The sequence below is a fragment of the Melospiza melodia genome, chromosome 30 (genome assembly GCF_035770615.1).
Source record: "Melospiza melodia melodia isolate bMelMel2 chromosome 30, bMelMel2.pri, whole genome shotgun sequence".
Taxonomy (NCBI): domain Eukaryota; kingdom Metazoa; phylum Chordata; class Aves; order Passeriformes; family Passerellidae; genus Melospiza; species Melospiza melodia.
In genome coordinates, this window is record NC_086223.1 from 5026507 (window position 1) to 5045752 (window position 19246).

Genomic DNA, 19246 nt, shown 5'->3' on the forward strand with positions numbered 1-19246 from the left:
AGGTGCCAGAACCTTCCATCATGTCCGGCAGAGCCAATGCCAGTGGGCTCCAGGGTGGACATCCACCTTTAGGAGCCATCAGGGATTGGTTCTGGTGGAATTTTTGTGGAAGCTGGAAGCTTCCAGCAGCTTCTAACAGAAGGAATCTTCTTCACTCCGTGCCCAGGACTGGAGGCCGCCCTGGCCCAAGCGCTGCCGCAGCCGCCCCGGCCCGAGCTGTTGTCCCGCGCGTTTCCCCTCAGGCCGGGGCGGCCCCTGCCGGTGCCGCTGCCCGGAGCCGGAGCTGCCCGTGCGGCGGAGCGGCCGCGCTTCCCGGCCGGGCCGGGCCGCCTCTCTGGCCGCTGCTTGCGGGGCCGTGCCGGCCTTGCCCGAGCTGCCCGCGGCTCCCTTTGCACGGCGCTCGCTGCCGGGGCCGGCGCGCTCAGGCGGAGCTGCCGCCCCTCAGGCTCCCGGCGCTTCCCGCCATTGCCGCTGCGGCTCCCTCAGCCTCTGCCGGCGGCCATGCCGACCCTGCCCGCCTTTCGGCAAGCTCCCCGCGCCCTCCCAGCGCCAGGCGGCCTTTGGCCCTGCCTGCCTGCCGCCTGCCCACCAAAGGCGCTCTCAGCGCTCCGCACAAGTGGAGAGGAGAAAAAGGACAGCGAAAGGCTCATGAGTTTACAGAAAGGGAGGGAGAGATCCCTCCCCGGTCACGGTCAGGGAGGCAATGGACGGATCTTGGGGATATTCATTACATTTATTACCCATAAAATCAGAGCAGAATAATGATAGGGAAAGAAAATTTCAAAAGCACCTGTGGCCCCAAAGCCATGCAAAGCCAGGCCACACCAACCCAATACAGATGGGAATGGCTTCACAGTGTCACAGGGCAGGCTTAGATCCTGTGTTCAGGAGAAATCCTTCCCTGGGAGGGTGGGCAGGCCCTGGCACAGGGTGCCCAGAGCAGCTGGGGCAGCCCCTGGATCCCTGGCAGTGTCCAAGGCCGGGTTGGACGGGGCGTGGAGCAGCCGGGGATAGTGGAAGGTGTCCCTGCTGCCATGGCAGGGGTGAAACTGGACGGGCTTTAAGGCCCCTTCCAAGCCCATCCATTCCATGATTCTGCAGATTGATGGCTCTGAGACAGAGTCATTTGGTGACAGCATGGTCTGAACTGCGGTTTGCTGCAAGCTCTGATGCCAAGCACCATCCCGGTGACAAGAGCATTGCTAGAGTGTCATCAGAAGGACCACTGTGACATTGGCAGCAGCACTGTGACACAGGAGCTGGCACAACTGCAGCTCAGGTCTGCATCGCAGGTGACTGCAGCCAGTCCTGCCTCGCCATGGACATGGTGATGCGTCTGGTGCGCGCTCTGCTCCTGCTGGCCCTGCTGCTGGCAGTGGCCCCCTCACCAGCAGTGGGCAAGGAGCTCTGCCCAGAGCCCTGCCACTGCCCAGGCCGTGGGCGGCTGAACTGCGGCCACGCCGGCCTGGCCACCGTGCCCCCGGGCAGCCGCCGCCGAGCCCTGACCTTCCTGTGAGTGCCGCGGCCCCTCAGAGCCCTGCAGCTGCCCCTGCCCGGCTCCCTGGCTCTGCAAACCCCACCTGGGACACCCGGGGCACTCCCTGGCCAGAGACAGGGGGAGTTTGTGGGCCTGAGCTCAGCGTGAGCCAGGTGAAGCCAGGCTGGGCACGCCACGCCTTCTCCAGGCAAAGCCCAATTCCAGCTCAGCAGCCGAAAGGCAGGGAAATGGGATTTCCTGAGGGGAGACCCTGGCTTTTGTTTCTTTGCAGAGATTTTACTGGCAACTCCATTGCGGATATTCGAAAACGAACCTGGAAGCACTACCCATGGACTGAGACCTTGTAAGTGCCCTGACACATTTGAAATGTTGGGAGTGTGGGGAGTGTCCATCCATTGATCTGTGGTGTGAGCAGCAGCCACCACACCACGAGATTCCATTGGAATTCCAAGCTTGGCTGCTCTGCCAGGAGGGGTGTGAATCACCATAGCTTCCCAGCATGGCAAGAATTGCCTTGAGTCTCTCGCAGCCAGGGCACCATGCCCATGTCTGTCTGCCCAGGGATCAAGCTGTGGTCAGCGTCAGCCGGCCAGGAGCAAGGGCCTGCTGTGGCCAGGAGTGGGGACGGTCCCTGCAGCGGTGCCCCAAAGAGATGCTTCAGTCAAGCTGCTGCAGGAGATTTTCCCATGAGAATCCCAATTGCTGCTGGGCTGTGGGCGCTGTCACAATGTCCCTGTGTCCCCTTGCAGAGTGCTCAGGGACAATGAGCTGCGGGCAGTGAAGAGGCATTCCCTGGAGGGGCTGTTCCTGCTCAAGCACCTGTAAGCACCATGCCCTGCCCACGGCGGGGGGCTCCTGCCTACCCCTGCCTGGGGCCCTGCTGCTCAGCCCAGGCACGGGCACGTGGCCTTTGTCCCTCCTGGGATCCAGGCTGCAGAGACAGGTAAAACCAACAGGGCAAATGGAAGTGACATTTGTTGTTGTTGTACCTGGAACAGGGATTTGTCCTGCAATGAGATCCTGTCCATTGAGGAACGGGCATTTGAGCCACTGCCTTTCCTGAAGTTTCTGTGAGTGATCAAGTTTCTTTCTGGTGGTTTTAGCTCAGTCTTTGCCTGGGCACCCTGCCTCTGTAGGGAAATGCTGCTGTGGTTTTCCCCACAGTCCCTAAATCTGCCCTGCCCAGAGCCCAGCTGAGCTGCAGAGGTCAATGCCGATGGCTGGGCGGCCACGCCAGGGGACAGAGCCCAGCGGGGTTGTCTACACACAGGCATCAGAGCAGCCACTTCTTGCAGCCTTGGCTGCATCCTAGAACAGAAATGGAGTCAGCACGTGTGCCCTTCACTTGCTCTCCTGGGCAGGCTACAAACGCTGAGAAAGCAGCAGTTTCCTCCCTCTTCCACCTAGGATTGGCACCTTTCCTGCAAAGGGCTCCTTCTTTGCCCCCTCTCTCTGTAGGGCAGGCCTGATTGCTTTGTGTGACCTCCTCTTTCCCCAGAAATCTCTCCTGGAATGGCCTCACACAGATCCGCAGTGACACTTTCCAGGCCTGGCATGGGATGCAGTTCCTCCAGGAGCTGTAAGTGGCACCGGGGCTAAAGGCACGGCAGGGCGAGTCTCTGCAGGGTCTCTGCAGGGTCAGTGGGCAAGAGCAGATTTGCCCTTGGCAAAGTCCTGATTCCAACTGTGGATGTCAGCCAGGGAGCACCAGGAGTGTGCAGCTGCCAAGGCCCTTTCCCCTGCCCTGCTCCTCCCCAGAAAGGCTTCCTTGAGTGCGGCCAGGCCTTGCCCACGTGCCCGGCACAGCCAGCTCACATCCTTGCCATCAGCCCTGACAGAGCTCTGTTGCTTCTCAGGATCCTCAGCCACAACCCGCTGGCTGTCATTGATGATGCTGCCTTCTTCAAGCTGCCCTCAGTGAGCTCTCTGTAAGTATTGGCTCATTTGGAGCAGAGGCACAGAGAGCTGTGTCTCTCTGGAGTGCCCTGTTCTCCGGAAAGCAGCACAAGTGGTGCAGGAGCAAATCTCTCTCTTGGCCAGCCTGGGTCTGCTGGAGACACAACTTGCCTGGCTTCTCTTGGAGCAGGCAGAAATGGATGCCTCTGCCAACAGCACCACCATCATCAGGGCCCTGGGCTTGCCCTGAGAGCAGAGTTGTGGCAATGTCACCAGAGAGTTTCATGAGCTCTTTCCAATGTTTGCAGAGACCTGAGTGCCACCCAAGTGAACTCGCAGATGCTGCTGCAGCTGCTGCAGACCACAGAGAGCTTGGAAACCCTGTGAGTGTGTGGGACTGGGCCCCTGCCACCAGCAGGCCCAGAGTGGTGGGACAGGGGCTCTGCTTGGGAAACAAATCCTTGTGCCACAAAACCAGAACAAGCCCAGTAAGCTCAAGAGCTGCTGTTTCCTTCTGGGCAAGTGCCAAAGCTCACCAGCTCAGAGGCAGAATCTCACCTTTGGGGTGACTTGCTGCAGGCTTCTCCAAGGGGAATTTGAACTCCAGGCGGGTGCATTTCTGTGTCACGTGGTGTTTTGGGAGCAGTTCTACTTTCCAGGATAAAATCCCCTTTTTAATGTTTTGCCTTGGGAGTCAGGGCCCTTTCCCAGAGCTGTGGCACACAATGAGGCACAAGCCCCAGGCGTGGTATGGGTGTGTTCCCTGAGTTGGGCTCTGAGCCATGCACTGGGTGGCCGGGTGTTCCTCCAAGAATCCCCTCTTGCCTGCAGCCAAGTGCCCAAGGAGGCGGCCTGCTGCCTGTGCCAGGAGCGTCCCCTGCCCGAGAGCCCCTGCAGGACCATCCAGTTCCTGTGCCAGAAGCTGTGCAGCACCAGCGCCCTGCAGTGCGGTGAGTGTGCGGAGGGGCTGGGGGAGCTCCAATCTGCCCCTTCTCCTGAGCCAGGGCAGATGCTGCAGCACTGCCCCGTGCTGGGGCGTGCTGACCTGCCCTTGCAGTACAGGCCTTGGACACAACACCTTGGGATGGAAAGTTCCTGGTGATTGTACATATCTTGTGTGTCACATACTGTCTGGAGAAGGAACAGCTCACTGGGCCCACCAAACCTACCCATTTCCTGCCCACACCATGGCCCCAGGCAAGGAAAGCAGGAATGCCCCGTGCCCTTCCCTGGTGCTGGAAGGCAAGGGCTGCCCATCAAGGCCCCAAATTGCCCTAACAGCCTGGTTTCTGTGCCACCCCAGTGCCCACTGCAGGGCAAAGGGCAGGGCCCCTGATGTGCTCTGCAGGGTGAACACCAAGCACCGTCATGCCCCGGCTGGCCTGTGCGGGGGCAGCAAAGCCCCGTCCTGCTCTAGCTGGGCACAGGGCACAGCACATGCTGTGCACAGCAGGGCCAGGCTGCCCTTCTGCAAACAGAGACAGCCAGGTTTGCAAGGGCCCCAGGGAGCTCGCTTCTCTCACTGCCTCAGCCCCAGGTTTCCCACAGCACAGTCCCACAGCTCTGGTGCCCTTGAGGAAGTTTTTCGTGCTCTGACAGCTTCAGCTGCTGCTCTTGGCAATGGCCCTGAAGCAAAGGAGTCCCTGGGCATTCCTCCCCTGCCAGTGTGTGCCCCCCTTGCAGTGCTGATCTTTCCTCTGGGGTCTCTGCCTCTTCACTGGCTCCTGCAGAGCAAGCCAAGCCTGCTCATCTGGAGCTGTGGGAACCTCTCTGACAGCAATCCCATTCCCCTGCGATGTTTCCGTCCCATCCAAAGAGAGCCCCAGGAGACACCAGGAAAGAACCAGCTCTCTGCTCTGCCCCAAGGGGATAATGGCATGGACTGAAGGGCTCTCCTCCTCACTGCAGCACATCCTCCACCCTTCTCTTGTACTCCCTGGCCTTGAGATGAGCTCCTGCTGCTTGGGGTAACCTCTGAGCCTGTGTTTGTGCCCAGCTGTTGATCTGCTCTCTTGCTGTTCTCCAGATCACACAACTCTTCTACAGAGTCAGGGAGAAATAATGGACATGGAACAAGGCAGAGAGCTGAACACCATCCCAGTGCTGAGCGTCGAGCCCAATGAGCCTTCAGTGGGTGATGGTGAAAGTGTAACGCTTGTGGTTGCCCTGACCGTGAGCACTGAGGGTGATGTCAGCAGCCTGGACAGTTCCAGAACAAATTCACATCTCCCTCAGAATCTCTTGGGGCATGAAGGCAAAAGAAGCGCTCATGACCTGAGGGCCAAGGTCAAGAAGAAGCTGCACAAGGCTGAAAGCATCAAGACTGCCAAAAGCAATGTGGTGAAAAAGACACCCTCAAGATGGCATCAGGAGAAAATGGAGTCACGTTTATACTGGCAAGGATCAAAGCCTTCAGCGGTAGCTGGTGGTTTAAAACGTGATGATGATACTTCCATGTCTGCCCCACACAGAGATGAGGAGGAAGATCCAGCTGCCAGCAAGTACTACATCAAGAGACACAAATGGCACAAGAAGCAGGACAGCCAGTATGGGGTTGGAAATAATCATCTTTTCTACCAGGTTTCAGTGCCTGTGAAAGTGGAGCGAAGGTCCAGATCTGACCAGGGTCTAAACAAGAATCTGGATTTTCTCTCTGACCTGTTGACTGGGAGCTGCCCCACTGCAAGCAGGAGAGGAACAGCCACAGCTGAAGAGAAGCATTCCTCTATAGGCAGGCACCTCCTGATGATGCCTGACACCCCACAGGAGGAAGACTCCATGTTCCTCAACAAACCTCTGAGCCCCCAAAATCCACACCTTGCACCAGTTCCAAAAGGACGGGAAACCAACGTTAATCATCACCAGCCGCTGCAGGAGGCACACAAAGGCCTGCGAGCATTCACGGCCCACGTGGAGCGAGCCCTGAACAGGGACTGCAGCCTGCCCCAGCTCAAGCACGCCTGTGCCAGGATGGTCATGAAGACCAGGCTGCTTCTAAAGCTGCTCACTGAGAGGCAAGAGAACCAGGGAGCCTATGATCCCATGGCCCGGTGTCGTCGGCAAGAGAACATGATCACTTATATGGCCTTGGACAATGGCAAGGGACAAACATGGAAGGTAGGAGAGCTGCTGGGCACTGCTGCACATGTCCTTCTGGGCAAAGGGGAATGTAAGGATCAATCCTCTTACCCCCGTGATCTTCCTTTCCTCACAGCGCAAACTGGAAGTTCTGGTGTACGTGGTCACGTTTGTGCTTTTGCTGATTTTCTTCATCTTCGTTTTCCTGATCCTGATGTGCATCTTCCATGTAAGCCAATTTCTTGTTTGACACAGAGCTGTCTGCCTTGTAGCTGGAGTGCCCAGGTGACAAGCCCCATGTGCCACTGCAGATGGCCCTGCATGTCTGGCTACCACAGGAGATGTTGTTCCAAGCCTGGAGCTTGTGGCTGCATCCACAGCAGCCAGCTCAGCAGGGTCCAGCCTGCCTGAGAGAAGCTTGTCCTGGCTCCTGTCCCAGCTCTCCCCAGCTTTGCTTTGCTCTCCTGCCTTCAGCCACACAGCCATGAGAGCTTTTGCCCTCTCCTGTTTGGCCGAATATTATAGGAAAACTGATGTTGCAAATATCCGATTTCCCTTCCCCAGAATCGCTCTCAACGTTGTGAACTTGACTCCCAGCCCTGCGACACCGTGAATTTGTGTCTGAGAAGGTAACTGCTCCCTGCCCCTGCCACTGCTGTGCCACCAAGAGTCTTTCCCGTGCAGAGCAGCTCCTCCTCCAGCGCTGGGATGGATGTCCTGGGCCCCGGTGTGCTCCCGAGTTTCTGTGGGCACCAGCAATACCTCTGTGTTTCCAAAACAGTCTCCTCTGCTGACGGCTCTGCCCTATTTCTCCCCGCTCCCTCCCCACAGTGGCTGCTGCAGAACTCACTCCCATCCTCTCCACTTGCCTTTTGCATGCAGGGCTCATTCTCTGCATTGCCAGCCATTGCCATCCCTGCTGGGGCTCCCCATCTTCCTTGGGCCCGGCTGGCACAGCCCCGAGCAGGGAGAGGTGCTGGCACCTGCTGCAGCCCTCCCTGGCCAGACCTCCCTGCTCACGGAGGGGGAGCTGGGAGCTCTGGGCATGGGATGGCCAGAAGCCTTTTTGTCCCCATTCACCTCGCTCACTGCATTGCTTTGCAGCGTTGGAAATGCCCCTTCCCAACTCCTCCAGTGGCTGCTGCCCAGACAGGGCAGAGCACAGGCAGCCCGGTTGCCCACAGCCTCCATCACCAGCTGCCTTCTCTCTTTAACCCTAATTTCCTTCTCTGGCTTTTTCAGGTTCTGTGTAATACTGCCACCGATTGGGAGGAAGTATAACAAGAAGGCACAGCATGTAGAACAGAAAAGTGCAGATAGCTCCTTCGATTGTTTTCCTTGTTTCCTGCCCATTCAAGGTGCTTTCCCGTGCTTTTCCCTATTCAGGAAGTCTGAATTGCCATGGATTCGACGCATTAGGGTTGTCTATGAATCCGAGAGACAGGCATCCCAGGAAGAGATATAGTTTGAAGAAGTATGGTGGAAGAGTTTTAAAAAGTTAATAGGATGCCCGCGATTCTTCACTTCACATTTTAGTTGAGGCTCTCCTTGGATGCCGTTTGATTGATTGCTCTTATTTCCATGGATGCTTTTTTCTTGGTTGTTGTTATTTCCATGAATGCTGTTTCTTTGGTTGTGGTTGTTTCCTTGGATGCTTTTTCTTTGACTGTTATTTTCTTGCTGCCCCTGCTGAGGGAAGGCCAGAGGGTGCTGCAGGCAAGCACAAGCTTTGGACACCCTGAGGAGGCATCTCAGGGTTTTCCTCATCCCTTGTGGTAATATTTCCCCTAGAATTAGTATAAATAAAGTTTGTTCTTGTTCCTCCTGGTGTTGCTGATGTCTTTGTAAAATCAGTTTCTGTTCTCCCATATGGAATTGGCCAAATACAGTTCCAGCTTAGCCTTTGCTTTCCTACCTTTCTCCCTCCATGCCCCAACAATATTCTCGCCATCTTCCTGTGGTGCTGCCCTTCTTCCACAGCTGTCAATTCTGTGTTTTCCTGGAGTCCCAGGCAGAGCTTCCTGCTCAGCCGCTCTGCTTCCCCACCAGCTCGTCTTTGGGCACACGAGCATGGCCTGTTCCTGCCTGTGCCTTCAAGGATTTCTCCCTGCACAATGTGCAGCCTCCCTGGACTCCTCTGCCCCTCAGCACAGCGTCCCCAGGGAGCCTCTCAAACAGCGTGGCTGGACTGACTCCCCTGGGCAGCCCCTGCAGCCTGGATGCAGCTAGTCCACACCGTGATTGTCCCGGCCCCAGAGGCCCAGAGCCTCCACCTGTTGTGCAGAGGGAGCTGGGAAGGTGAGATGGGCCAGGAGGGGATTCCCCTGCTGTACTCCCAGCAGGGACCTGTTTCCATTACCCCTGCTTTTTGGGTCCCCTCCTTCTGCCTGCTGGTCACACCCTTGGTGATCCGCGGCTTCTTGGCAGGTGTCTGTCTGGGACATTTGTCCAATGGCTGCTTCAGAGTGGCTCCAGCAGTCCCTCTTCCTCTCCTGAACCCTGACACTCCTTATCTTTCCACTTCCCCGTTCAGTATTACTTCTTTCGCAGTTCTTTCCTTGGAGGTTATTTGCTAGTTAATGTTGGTTTTGTGCAGCCAGAGTGTGCTGTGAGCTGTGAGAAATATCTGTGTATGTTCAGGGCTGTGGGTGTGTTTTTTTGTGAATGTGTGCATGCTCGTTTGCCTGGTGCCAGAAGCAGGACTCACATTTGACCTGGCAGGGATTAAACCCCTGGGATAGAGTTGGTGGATCAAACTCCACTGATTATGAAAACCCCATTGAACTAAAATTTTCCTTGTTAGTCCCCATTTTGCTGGTATGTTTGTAAAAGCAGTTCCTCTCCTCTCCTCTCCTCTCCTCTCCTCTCCTCTCCTCTCCTCTCCTCTCCTCTCCTCTCCTCTCCTCTCCTCTCCTCTCCTCTCCTCTCCTCTCCTCTCCTCTCCTCTCCCCACCCTCACATGGAATTTTGGGAATATTCCTTCCCAATGTCCCATCTAACCCTGGGGAAGCTACTCCCCCTTGTCCTGTCCCTCCATCCCTTGTCCCAAATCCCTCTCCTCTCCTGGAGCCCCTTTAGGCCCTGAAGGGGCTCTGAGCTCTCCCTGGTTCCTTCTCTTCTCCAGGTGAGCACCCCCAGCTGTCCCAGCCTGGCTCCAGAGGGGCTCCAGCCCTCAGAGCAGCTCTGTGGCCTTCTCTGGACTCATTCCAGCAGCTCCACGTCTTTCCTGTGTTGGGGACCCCAGGGCTGGAGGCAGCTCTGCAGGTGGGGTCTCACCTGAGCAGGGCAAAATTCCCCCCTCACCCTCTGGTGACACTGCTGGGGATGGTGATAATTTCATATTTTGATGCATTTATAAGCCAATAGAATATAGAAATTGCCCCAGCAGGGACATACCTTCACAGATACCAGGCTCCCTGGTCACTCCCTTATGAATCACCACATCTTCCCACTTGGAGTTCCCCAAGTTCTGCGTCCACACACTGGATTTTGCTTTACCTTTGCCTTTGCGGTTCAAGCTCAGCCAGGGCCAGGTGATTTCTCCTGTTGTAAATCACCCCTTTGCTCTCTATATTTGTTAAACAGGTTACATTTCTCTAATTTCAAGAAGGATTTCACATCATTCCTGTGGCTCATCCCTGAGCTTTTCTTTATGCAAAGCAAGGTCAAAATACCTGGGCAGGAGTTTGTTATGAATTAAGACACCCCCCTCCCTTCATGATTTGGTGAGCTTGGTGTCCCTTCCCATTGCTTGAGCTGCCTCAGATGGTTATTCATTACTAGGTTACACAATCTCATTTCATTTAATGGAAAACATGTTTGAAAGTAGAAGGAACCTTTGTTTTACGTAATGTTAATGCCCCAAATACTTGGGGTTCAACACCTGTGGTTCACAGGATTCTTGTGGCTCAACACATTTATTACAAGGCTTTTTTTTTTTCTCTTCTTAGAGAAATACTTTTTCTGTGCCTGTGCAAATAAGTCCCACAGCTACTCCTGCTGTAAGACACCTTCCCCCTCCAGTTTTCTCAGAGCAGCTCTGGGCTTTATGTGGGCTCCTGCAGGGAGGGTTTGTTCCTTTTGTTGTTCTGGAAGTGCTGCACACGTCTGATACTCTGTCTAAATAATCCTGCAGCTCTGCTGGTTCCAGATATAGCTGACCTCAATAAGTTGACAGGAAAATACCTCCTTTCTAAAACCAGCATTTATTTGGGGGCTTAATTTTAGTCGCATTTAGGTTTATTGCCCATTTCTGTTGCTGTTACATATTTGGAGGAGAAGCAGACATTGGATGTGACGCACATGGTGTCTCAGAACATTAAACTTTCATCCCTAATAAAACACTGCAAAACTCTTGGAAACGATGAAGACAGAGCTGCTTTAATTCTGTGGCATCATTAAAACTGAGATCAAATAAAACTTCTTCTTTGAGGTCAAACTGTTCCAAAGACAATTCATTGGCCTGGGAGAGAAATCAAGTGTAAATTCCTCTCTACAACGTGTTTTAGTTTCCTCCCTGTGCACATATTTTTGTCATATACGAGGGGCAGCTTCCCCAGAATTTACCACTTGGGAATGTTTCTGCTTTGGAAGGACTGACTGACATCATGAGGCAATGAGCCAGGAGGGCACACAGCCACTCTCATCCTGAGCAAGTCCTTCCAAATCCCCGTCTGTTCCCCTTTCCATCGGGCTGGACAGTGCTTTGTGGAGGGTGGGTTCTGAATTCCCTCCCACCCTGTCCCAAGGGAAGGGAGCAGGCAGGGAGCTGAGGGATGGTTCTGCAGGAACAGAGCTTTCTGTTTGACTCTGCTGCTCCCTTCCCTTGGGGGCAGTACTGGTCACAGCTTGCTGTGCCTTTGGAAGGGGCTGGAGAGCAGGGCCTGCAAAGGGGAGTGTGGAGAGACAGCAAGCCAGCAGAAATTCCATCTTCTCAACAAAAAATCTGATGGGTATTGGTTGTGTCAAACCCCAAAAAGCTCCAGTTTTGCTGCTGCTCTTCAGTAAGGATCCATGCCCAGGGACAGCAGGTGACTCAATGTCACCACAGGGAACTAGGTGTCACAAGGGTGAGCAGACACTGCTCCAGGCAAACTGCAGGAAGAGTCAGAATATCATGAGTGGGAGGGACCCCCAAGGATCATCCAGTCCTTCCCCTGGCCCTGCACAGACACCCCAACAATCCCACCCTGGGCATCCCTGGGAGCTCTGGCAGCCTGGGGACTGGAACCATTCCCTGGCAGTCCCCAGGGCTGGCTCATGGCAGGAGCAGCTCCAGAGAAGACAAAGCCACCATGGAGTTGGCTCCTTCCAAGCAGACAAGGAAATGCAAACCCTTCTTTTAGTGGGACAAGCGAAAGCACATCAGGGTCCCAGGAAATGGCACCACAAGGACAAGCACTGATGGAGCTGAGCACTGGGAATAAGTAAAAACAATTGAGGGGATTTGGGGACACCTCTGTGTGCCCTCATTTCAGCTGCTTCGATAACAAGCATGACCCTGCAGGGCCAGGGCTTCCCTTGCTGTCAGCTTTTCCCCCTTTGCCATGAGGTTTGTGGTGATAAGTGCCTGCACCTGCGGAGGTGAGTGGGCTGTGGCACAAAACTGAGCCTCCCCAGGGAAGCTGTGGTGGTCCCAAATGCAGTGACAGGAAAATCCTCTGCTCAGGGCTTGTGCCAAGGCTGGTGCCAGCACCCACCTCATGAGTACCACCAACCAACCACCTTGGACTCAGCACCTTCCAAATTCACCCCCTGCCCCCACCCTCCTCAGACCCCAAATCCACCTTCCCAGCCCCAAATCTGCCCCCAAATCCCTCCCAAGCCACAAATTCACTCCCCTCAGTCCCAACTCCGCCCCAACCCTAAATCCAAGCCCTAATTCATCCTTGCAGCCCCAAATCCACCTCCAGCCCCAAACTGCTGTTCAGCCCCAAATTCTCTCCCCAATCCCCCATCACAGCCCTAAATCCACCACCCAATCCCAAATCTACCCCTAAATCTCCCCCAAAGCCACAAATCCACCCATCTCAGCCCCAATTGTGCCCCACCCCATATCCACCCCGTAGTCCCAAGTCTATCCCCAAATCTGACCTCCCAGCCCCAAATCCTCATCCCCCGCTCCCAACTCCACCCCAAATTCCCCCAGCTCCAAATTCAAGCAAATTCTCAGACCTAAATCCCCCTTCCTTAGCTCCAAATCCTCATCCTCCAACCCAAAATACACCTCCCAGCCCCAAATCACACCTCCCCCTGCGGCATCTCGCCCCTCCCATCCCCCAAACATTGCGTGCCCCCCAAAACCCAGATTCCTGTCCCCCAAAACCCAGACTCACGACCCACACAAAATTCAGATTTGTGCTCCCCAAAAGCATGACTCGTGTCCCCCAAAACTCATACTTGTGCCCCCCCAAGAGCCAGCCTCGTGCCCCCAAAAATCCAGATTTGTGCCCCCCAAAAATCCAGACTCGTGTTGGCAGTAGCGGGTTTTATTCTCTGGTTTCTTCTCCCTGGAGCGGGGCGGGCTCAGAGGGCGCAATTCCCTTCTCCGTAGCGCCGGCACCTCATCACCTTCAGGTAGGTCTCCACCTTGTGCAGGTCCTTTTTGAAGCATGAGAGCAGCCCGTAGTTCTTGACCAGCGCGTCCTCCCCACGCAGGTGGAGCTCGAATTTCTCATAGGTGGCTTTGAGCACCTGCAGACCCTGCAGGCTGCGCTCTTCCAGCTCCTGCGGGACAATGGGGACACTCCGGGAGAGGCAGGGCCGGACAGGGGGGTCTCCCAGGGACAAACCTCCTGCTGAGCCCTGGGACAGGTCAGGGGCATTGCCCCCCGTTCTTAAATGGGGTTTCAGGTGTGGTTTTGTGTAGCAGGAGTCCTTGTCAAGCATGTGTATTGTATAAGAGGCTGTGCCCCAGTCCTAGTTATTCTAAATGAGCTACAGCTGCTGCCCAACTAAGGACTTCACAGCTGTAGCTCATTTAGAATAACTAGGACTGGGGCACAGCCACTTATACAATACACATGCTTGACAAGGACTCCTCCTACATTTCCCCCTTTTTCTTTTACTGACAGATGTTAAAATATGATACAGATATTTAAGTACAAGACATACATTCCCCACAATACATATTTTACCCCGAGACTCAAAGGCCTCGTACAACATACACACAGCTCTTTGCTCAAAACCTTGTATTCTTCACAGCTCTTGGCTGTCACAGCTCCTCGACTCAAAGGCTATGTTCTTCCACAGCTCTTGGCTGTCTTTCCCACAGTCCTGGCTCAAAGGCCATCCACAGCTCTTGGCTGTTCTTATCTCTACCAACTATCTCATCAGGGATCACGTCGGGGTCACCACTTATTGTAATCATATTGTTGTTCTATTATTTCTAGAGTCTGTACCTTCTGGCTGGTTTTCTCACATGCATCTCTTCTCAGAAATGTAATTCCTTGTGGCTTCATCGGGGCTCCTCCAATGCCCTCACCCCACCCACCCACCCCTTTTATCCTAGTAGCCTTCACGAGCCACAGCTGCTGCCCAACTAAGGACTTCACAGCTGTAGCTCTTTTAGAATAACTAGGACTGGGGCACAGCCACTTATACAATACATATGCTTTACAAGGACTCCTGCTACCGTTTTGGGTGCAGGTGGAGGTGGTGTTGTGGGGTGGTGGCAGACTGAGAGTGCCAGTGACACACACGGGGCTGTGGGGAGGCAGGAGTGTCCTAGGGGGGCTTAAAATAAGGGCAAAATCACAGAAATACTGGTGGATCAAACCCCACTGACAGTGAAAACCCCATTGAACTGAAATTTTCCTTGTTGCTCCCCTTTTTGCTGATGTATTTGTAAAAGCAGCCAAAGGGATGGGGAACTGCACAAATAATTCTCTCTTCCCCCACTCCCAAAGCTCTGATCCAGCCCCATACCTCCATATGGAGATCTGTGCTGAGCCACTCCCCCTGCTGTGCTCAGCATCAGAATGGTTTTGGTGAAGTAGAAAGTGTCATCAGTTGGTGAAAAAGGAATATTTGTGTCATTTCAGTGTGTGGCTCCCCAATGCCCAAACACACATAGAATGCAGAGCAAAATCTGCAGTGACCCTGATTCCTTTGCCTTCTTACTCCAGCACAGAAGCTCTGGGTGTGCTCACAGGGCCTGACTTGAAGAGTTATTTAACAGCTAGAAGATGTAAATAATGGCCCAGACTCATTTCTCACAGCTACAGCTTCAGGGTGACTCTGGTCGATAAACTTACAGAATAAGCATAACTGGAGGGTGTCCTGGCAGATAATGGACGATTTAATTTAAAACAACAAACCCAAAATTAAGAAGACGTTAAAGGGGCTTTAAAAGAGAGGGAGAGTGACAAGGGGGAATGGTTTTAAACTAAACTCCCTCTCTGGGAGGGTGGTCAGGCCCTGGCACAGGGTGCGCAGAGCAGCTGGGGCTGCCCGTGGATCCCTGACGGTGTCCAAGATCAGGTTGGAAAGGGCCTGTAACAATCTGGGGTAATGGAGGGTGTCCCTGCTTATGGCAGGGGTGGCACTCGATGGGCTTTGAGATCCCTTCCCACCCAAACCTTTCTGGGATTCTCTGACAAGATCTTCCTTGGAGAGAACCCCCTCCAGGTCTCAGCTTGGAGTGTTGTATAAATGGAAGAGGAAAACATCAGAGCAAGTCCTTCCCTGCATAAAATGTGTTTATAAAATGTTGTGAGGTTTCAAACCTTGCAAAATTTGCCTGTTTCAAAGTACTTTGCCTGGAGATGTAACGGACATTGTGCTGCTGTTTGTCTGATGTTGGGTGCTGGGTTTGGAATGTTGTGATTCCTGGTGGAATCTGCTCCCTGAGGGGTGCTGGTAACACCTGTCCTGTGTTCTTACCCTCCTCAGTGGTGGGATCTGTGCACTGGGAGGGACATGATATTGTTATCTAAAGGGAAAAAAAGTCCAAAGGATGTGGAATTCAGGGAGTTTTCTCGTGGTCTGTGGATCCCTGAGAGTGCCCCATGCCTGGAAGATCTCTGTTATCCCACAGCTGGGACTTACCCTCATCAGAGCTTGGATCCCTTCTTCCAGGTCCTTTAGCTTTTCATACACCCTGTCTGAGGTGCCAAAAACCAAGTTGTTTGTGAACACCTTGCTCAGGTACTGCACTGGGGTCAGCCAGGACTGGATGAGAACCAGGGAAAACCGGAGAAGCTCCATGTCCTGAAATTGAGGCAGGAAAGGGTCAAAGCTGAGTAGGTGTGGTGTTTGGTGGAGTGTCCTGCTCCCTGTGGAGCAGCCTGGAGTGACCCAGAGAGGGACACTGCTCCTGCAGCTCAGTTTGCAGGCTGAGGGCAGCACACAGCCCCAGGTCCTGTGCAGACAGCAGTGTTCTCATGCTGGAGCTGGGAATATGATTTATAGTGTAACCAGAAGAGTCTGCAGGGTTGAAACAGCAAAGAAGAGAGAGGAGGGTGAAAGCACCAAAGGTTTCACAGGTGGAAACTCTCTGATCCTGCAGTGGGGACTCCACAGACAGGTCTGTGCCTGCCCCAGGTCAGAACTCACCGATTTCTGCTGGGCATCCTCCTTGCCCGTGGGAGCAGGGATGGTTTCTGAGTAGCAGTAGGCTACCTGGGAGTTTTTGTTGGTGTGCCTTTGGTCCTCTGGGATGTAGCTGCGTTCCTGTGGAGAAATGCCAGATACACTCAGGTCTGCTGCCCGTGGGCTGGAGAAGAGCACAGAGAATTTCCGAGCTGTCCTGCATGATTCCTCTTTGCAAGGAATAAATGGGAGACAGGAGGTGCCTCTGGACAGGGTGGGAAACAGGAGTTTGTGTGTTGGCACAACAGCTGCCCTGAAATTCCCCCTCTCCCTAGGGCAAGGTGCTGCTCTTCAGTAAGGGTCAGCTGTGCCTGGGGGCAGCAGGTGACTCAGTGTCACCAGAGGGTGTCACAAGGGTGGGCAGGCACTGCTCCAGGTGACTGCAGGAGGAGGAGGAACAGAACACACCTGGGACAGGTTCTCCTGAGGAGGAGATGATCCCCAGGGACAACGTGTGCCAAAGGGACAGCCCGTTCCAGAGGGACAGCGTGTGCCAAAGGGACAGCCCATGCCAAAGGGGCAGCTCATGCCAGCTCTTGGGCAGCAGCAAACACTTGCCGGGTTTAAGCACTCAGAGCCTCCCCAGGGACAAAGGTGACAGGGAAATTCTGCAAAATATCTGTGCCACCTCCCATCTACCCCTGTGCAGGGGGTCTGGACACAGGTGGAAATGGCCCCAAGGAGGCATCAGAGAGGGGACAGAGAGGTGACAGTGTCCAGGCTGGTGGGACACAACCTGCCCTATCCTGTTAAGGTTTCTTCTCCTCGCTGAGAGCTGGCAAAGACACCAAGAGCTGGGAATTCTCTGGGAAGCTTTACGGCCCTGGAGCCACCAAGGAAACACAGAGGAGATGCCCTCAGGCCACAGCACTCACAAACTCCTTGTAGGTCTCGGCAGCCAGGAGGTGAAGGTGCTGAGCCCTCAGCACGGCGTTGGCAAACAGGCTGGACAGGGGCATGGCCGGGAAGATGGCAGCTGCCTGTGGCCACTGCAGTGCCACGATGATCACAGCAATGGCCAGAGGAGAGAGCCAGGAGCCTGCAAAGTGGAGAGGAAGGTGTTTGGAGTCCTTGGGACTGTGCTGAGGAGGAGGTGGCACCTGGGAGTTCATTCATCCCAGCCTGTTCTGCCCGTGGTGGATCCATGCTCACCTTCCATAGTGCCCTGTTGGACACTGGGTGGGCTCAGCCCTCCCCAAAATTGAGGGAGACCCTTTCACTGGACCTGCCCTTGGGGCTGGGGCTGCTCCCACTGAGACCAGCAGCGCCTTCCTGACTGGAATTGTGGTTGCTCCATGAAAAATAAGGGGTGTCCCTGTGGTTTTCTCTGATGTTTTCCCCTAGGCCTTGTCCCTGTCCTGGCTGGCATCACCTGTGCTGTGACCACCTGCATTTGGTCCCTGGGTCACACCTTTAGCATTTGGTGATCATGGTCAAGCCTAAAGGTTTTCAGCCCATGACACCCAACACAAATGTCCACCTGTGCTCACACAGACCACAAAGCTCATCTGAAACAAAGACCCTCAGGAGGAGGAATGCCCTGGAGCCTGTAGGACTTGGACATTATTAGACATCATCCTCATTCCTGTCTGAGGTTTGGAATATGAGTTATTATCCCTGCCAACTTTTATGCTAATAGTAACTATTACAACTGGCTTGATCTTTTCTTTAAGCTCACAACACTCTCCTTGCCCACTTTAACCTAAATATTAATTAGTGGATTAGAGTCATACTTCAGGGAAAGGTTTTCTTTTTCATGGATTTAGAAATTGACATATTTTAATTTAGGAATGGTAAGAAGTGTGTGTAGCCCACCACAGAACCACCCCATCATCTTCATCATCTCCTGGTACCCTACACACCCAGCACTGGAAATCCTTTAAAACTGAAATAAAATGTACCTGGAGCCATTTCTGCTGGTGAGTTGCTCAGGTGTGGCTTGGTTGGGAATGTTTCCTTCTCTCACCCGGTGAAGGAAACTGTGGAGCACCCCCTTATATAGCAGGGGGTCTGTTTAAAATGGATCTGTGTGTCCATGATCACAACAACAGCTCTGCACCTTCCCCCTGCATAAATTCATCAGTGTTCACGGTGGTGCTACCTCATCCCAGGCATTTTCACAGATGTGCAGCTTGGGGATCTTTGTTTGCCTCAGGATGAGACCAGTGCTCCATGATTTCGCCATATTCTCCTGTTTATTGCAATTCAAGGTTTCCTCATCACAGCAAGGCCCAGATGAGATCGTGGTGGGATTGGTTGTGTCCTCCTGATGTTCCTGCCTAGCTCTGCCCCCTTGGCCCACAGGAATGACCACTCTGGGACATTTCTGGCTTAAAGCAAGTGGCACCAGGAGAGGTTTAGGTTGGAAATTAAGGAAAAGTTCTTTCTGAAAGGGCTGTCCAGCTCTGGCACAGCTGCCCAGGCCAGTGGTGGAGTCCCCATCCCTGCAGGGATTTAAAGCTGTGTGGATGTGACACTTGGGGACAAAGGTTAGTGGTGGCCTTGGCAGTGCTGGAGGAATGGTTGGACTGATAATCTTAGAAACCTTTTCCAACCTAAAAGATTTGTAATTCTGCAATATTTTCCTCTCTATTGTTTGTGGGGATAGAGCTGGCTGGATATTGTCAGATGAATCCTGTTTCTGCCATGGAATTGCTTCAAATTTCTCCCAAAATGTCAAAAGTTCAGCAAACACTTTTGCTGAGCTGGTTTGTCACAGGGGAGACAAGGAGCTGTTCTGCCCTGGTGCTGGTTTGGATTCCAACCTGCCCACTGCAAATCCAGAGCTCTGGGAGCTTCCTCTGATCCTCACCAGGACAAGGATGGGGGAAAACCTGGTCATGAGCATCTTCCTGCTCTGCCTGAGATGCAAACATGAAACACTGTGGGATTTAGGAGAAGAATGATGGGGAAAGCAGATAGGAGGGATGGGGAAGAGGAGATGGGGAAGGGAATCAGAGAATCATGGGGTGGTTTGGGTTGGAAGGGACCTTAAAGCCCACCCAGTGCCACCCCGCCATGGCAGGGACACCTCCCCCCGTGCCAGGCTGCTCCAAGCCCTGTCCAGCCTGGCCTTGGAGAAGAGAGGACACAGCCCACCCATCCCTGCTTTTGAGAAAAACAAGACAGAACGTGGGATGGGCAGTTCCAGGGGTATTTAAAGGATTTTTACCCCCCATTGCC

The 19246-nt window shown here is 54.0% G+C and overlaps 1 protein-coding gene across 1 annotated transcript; it reads right to left on the reverse strand.

The window, feature by feature from the left end:
- Window positions 1-12997: 12997 nt before the first annotated feature.
- On the reverse strand, window positions 12998-17974 carry LOC134430923 (somatotropin). Its single transcript, XM_063178817.1, has 5 exons — window positions 17965-17974; window positions 16939-17102; window positions 16028-16144; window positions 15521-15682; window positions 12998-13198 (listed from the first exon to the last, which is right to left on the reverse strand). Exons 1-5 carry the CDS (start codon window positions 17972-17974, stop codon window positions 12998-13000), a joined length of 654 nt encoding a protein of 217 aa, XP_063034887.1.
- Window positions 17975-19246: the final 1272 nt, after the last annotated feature.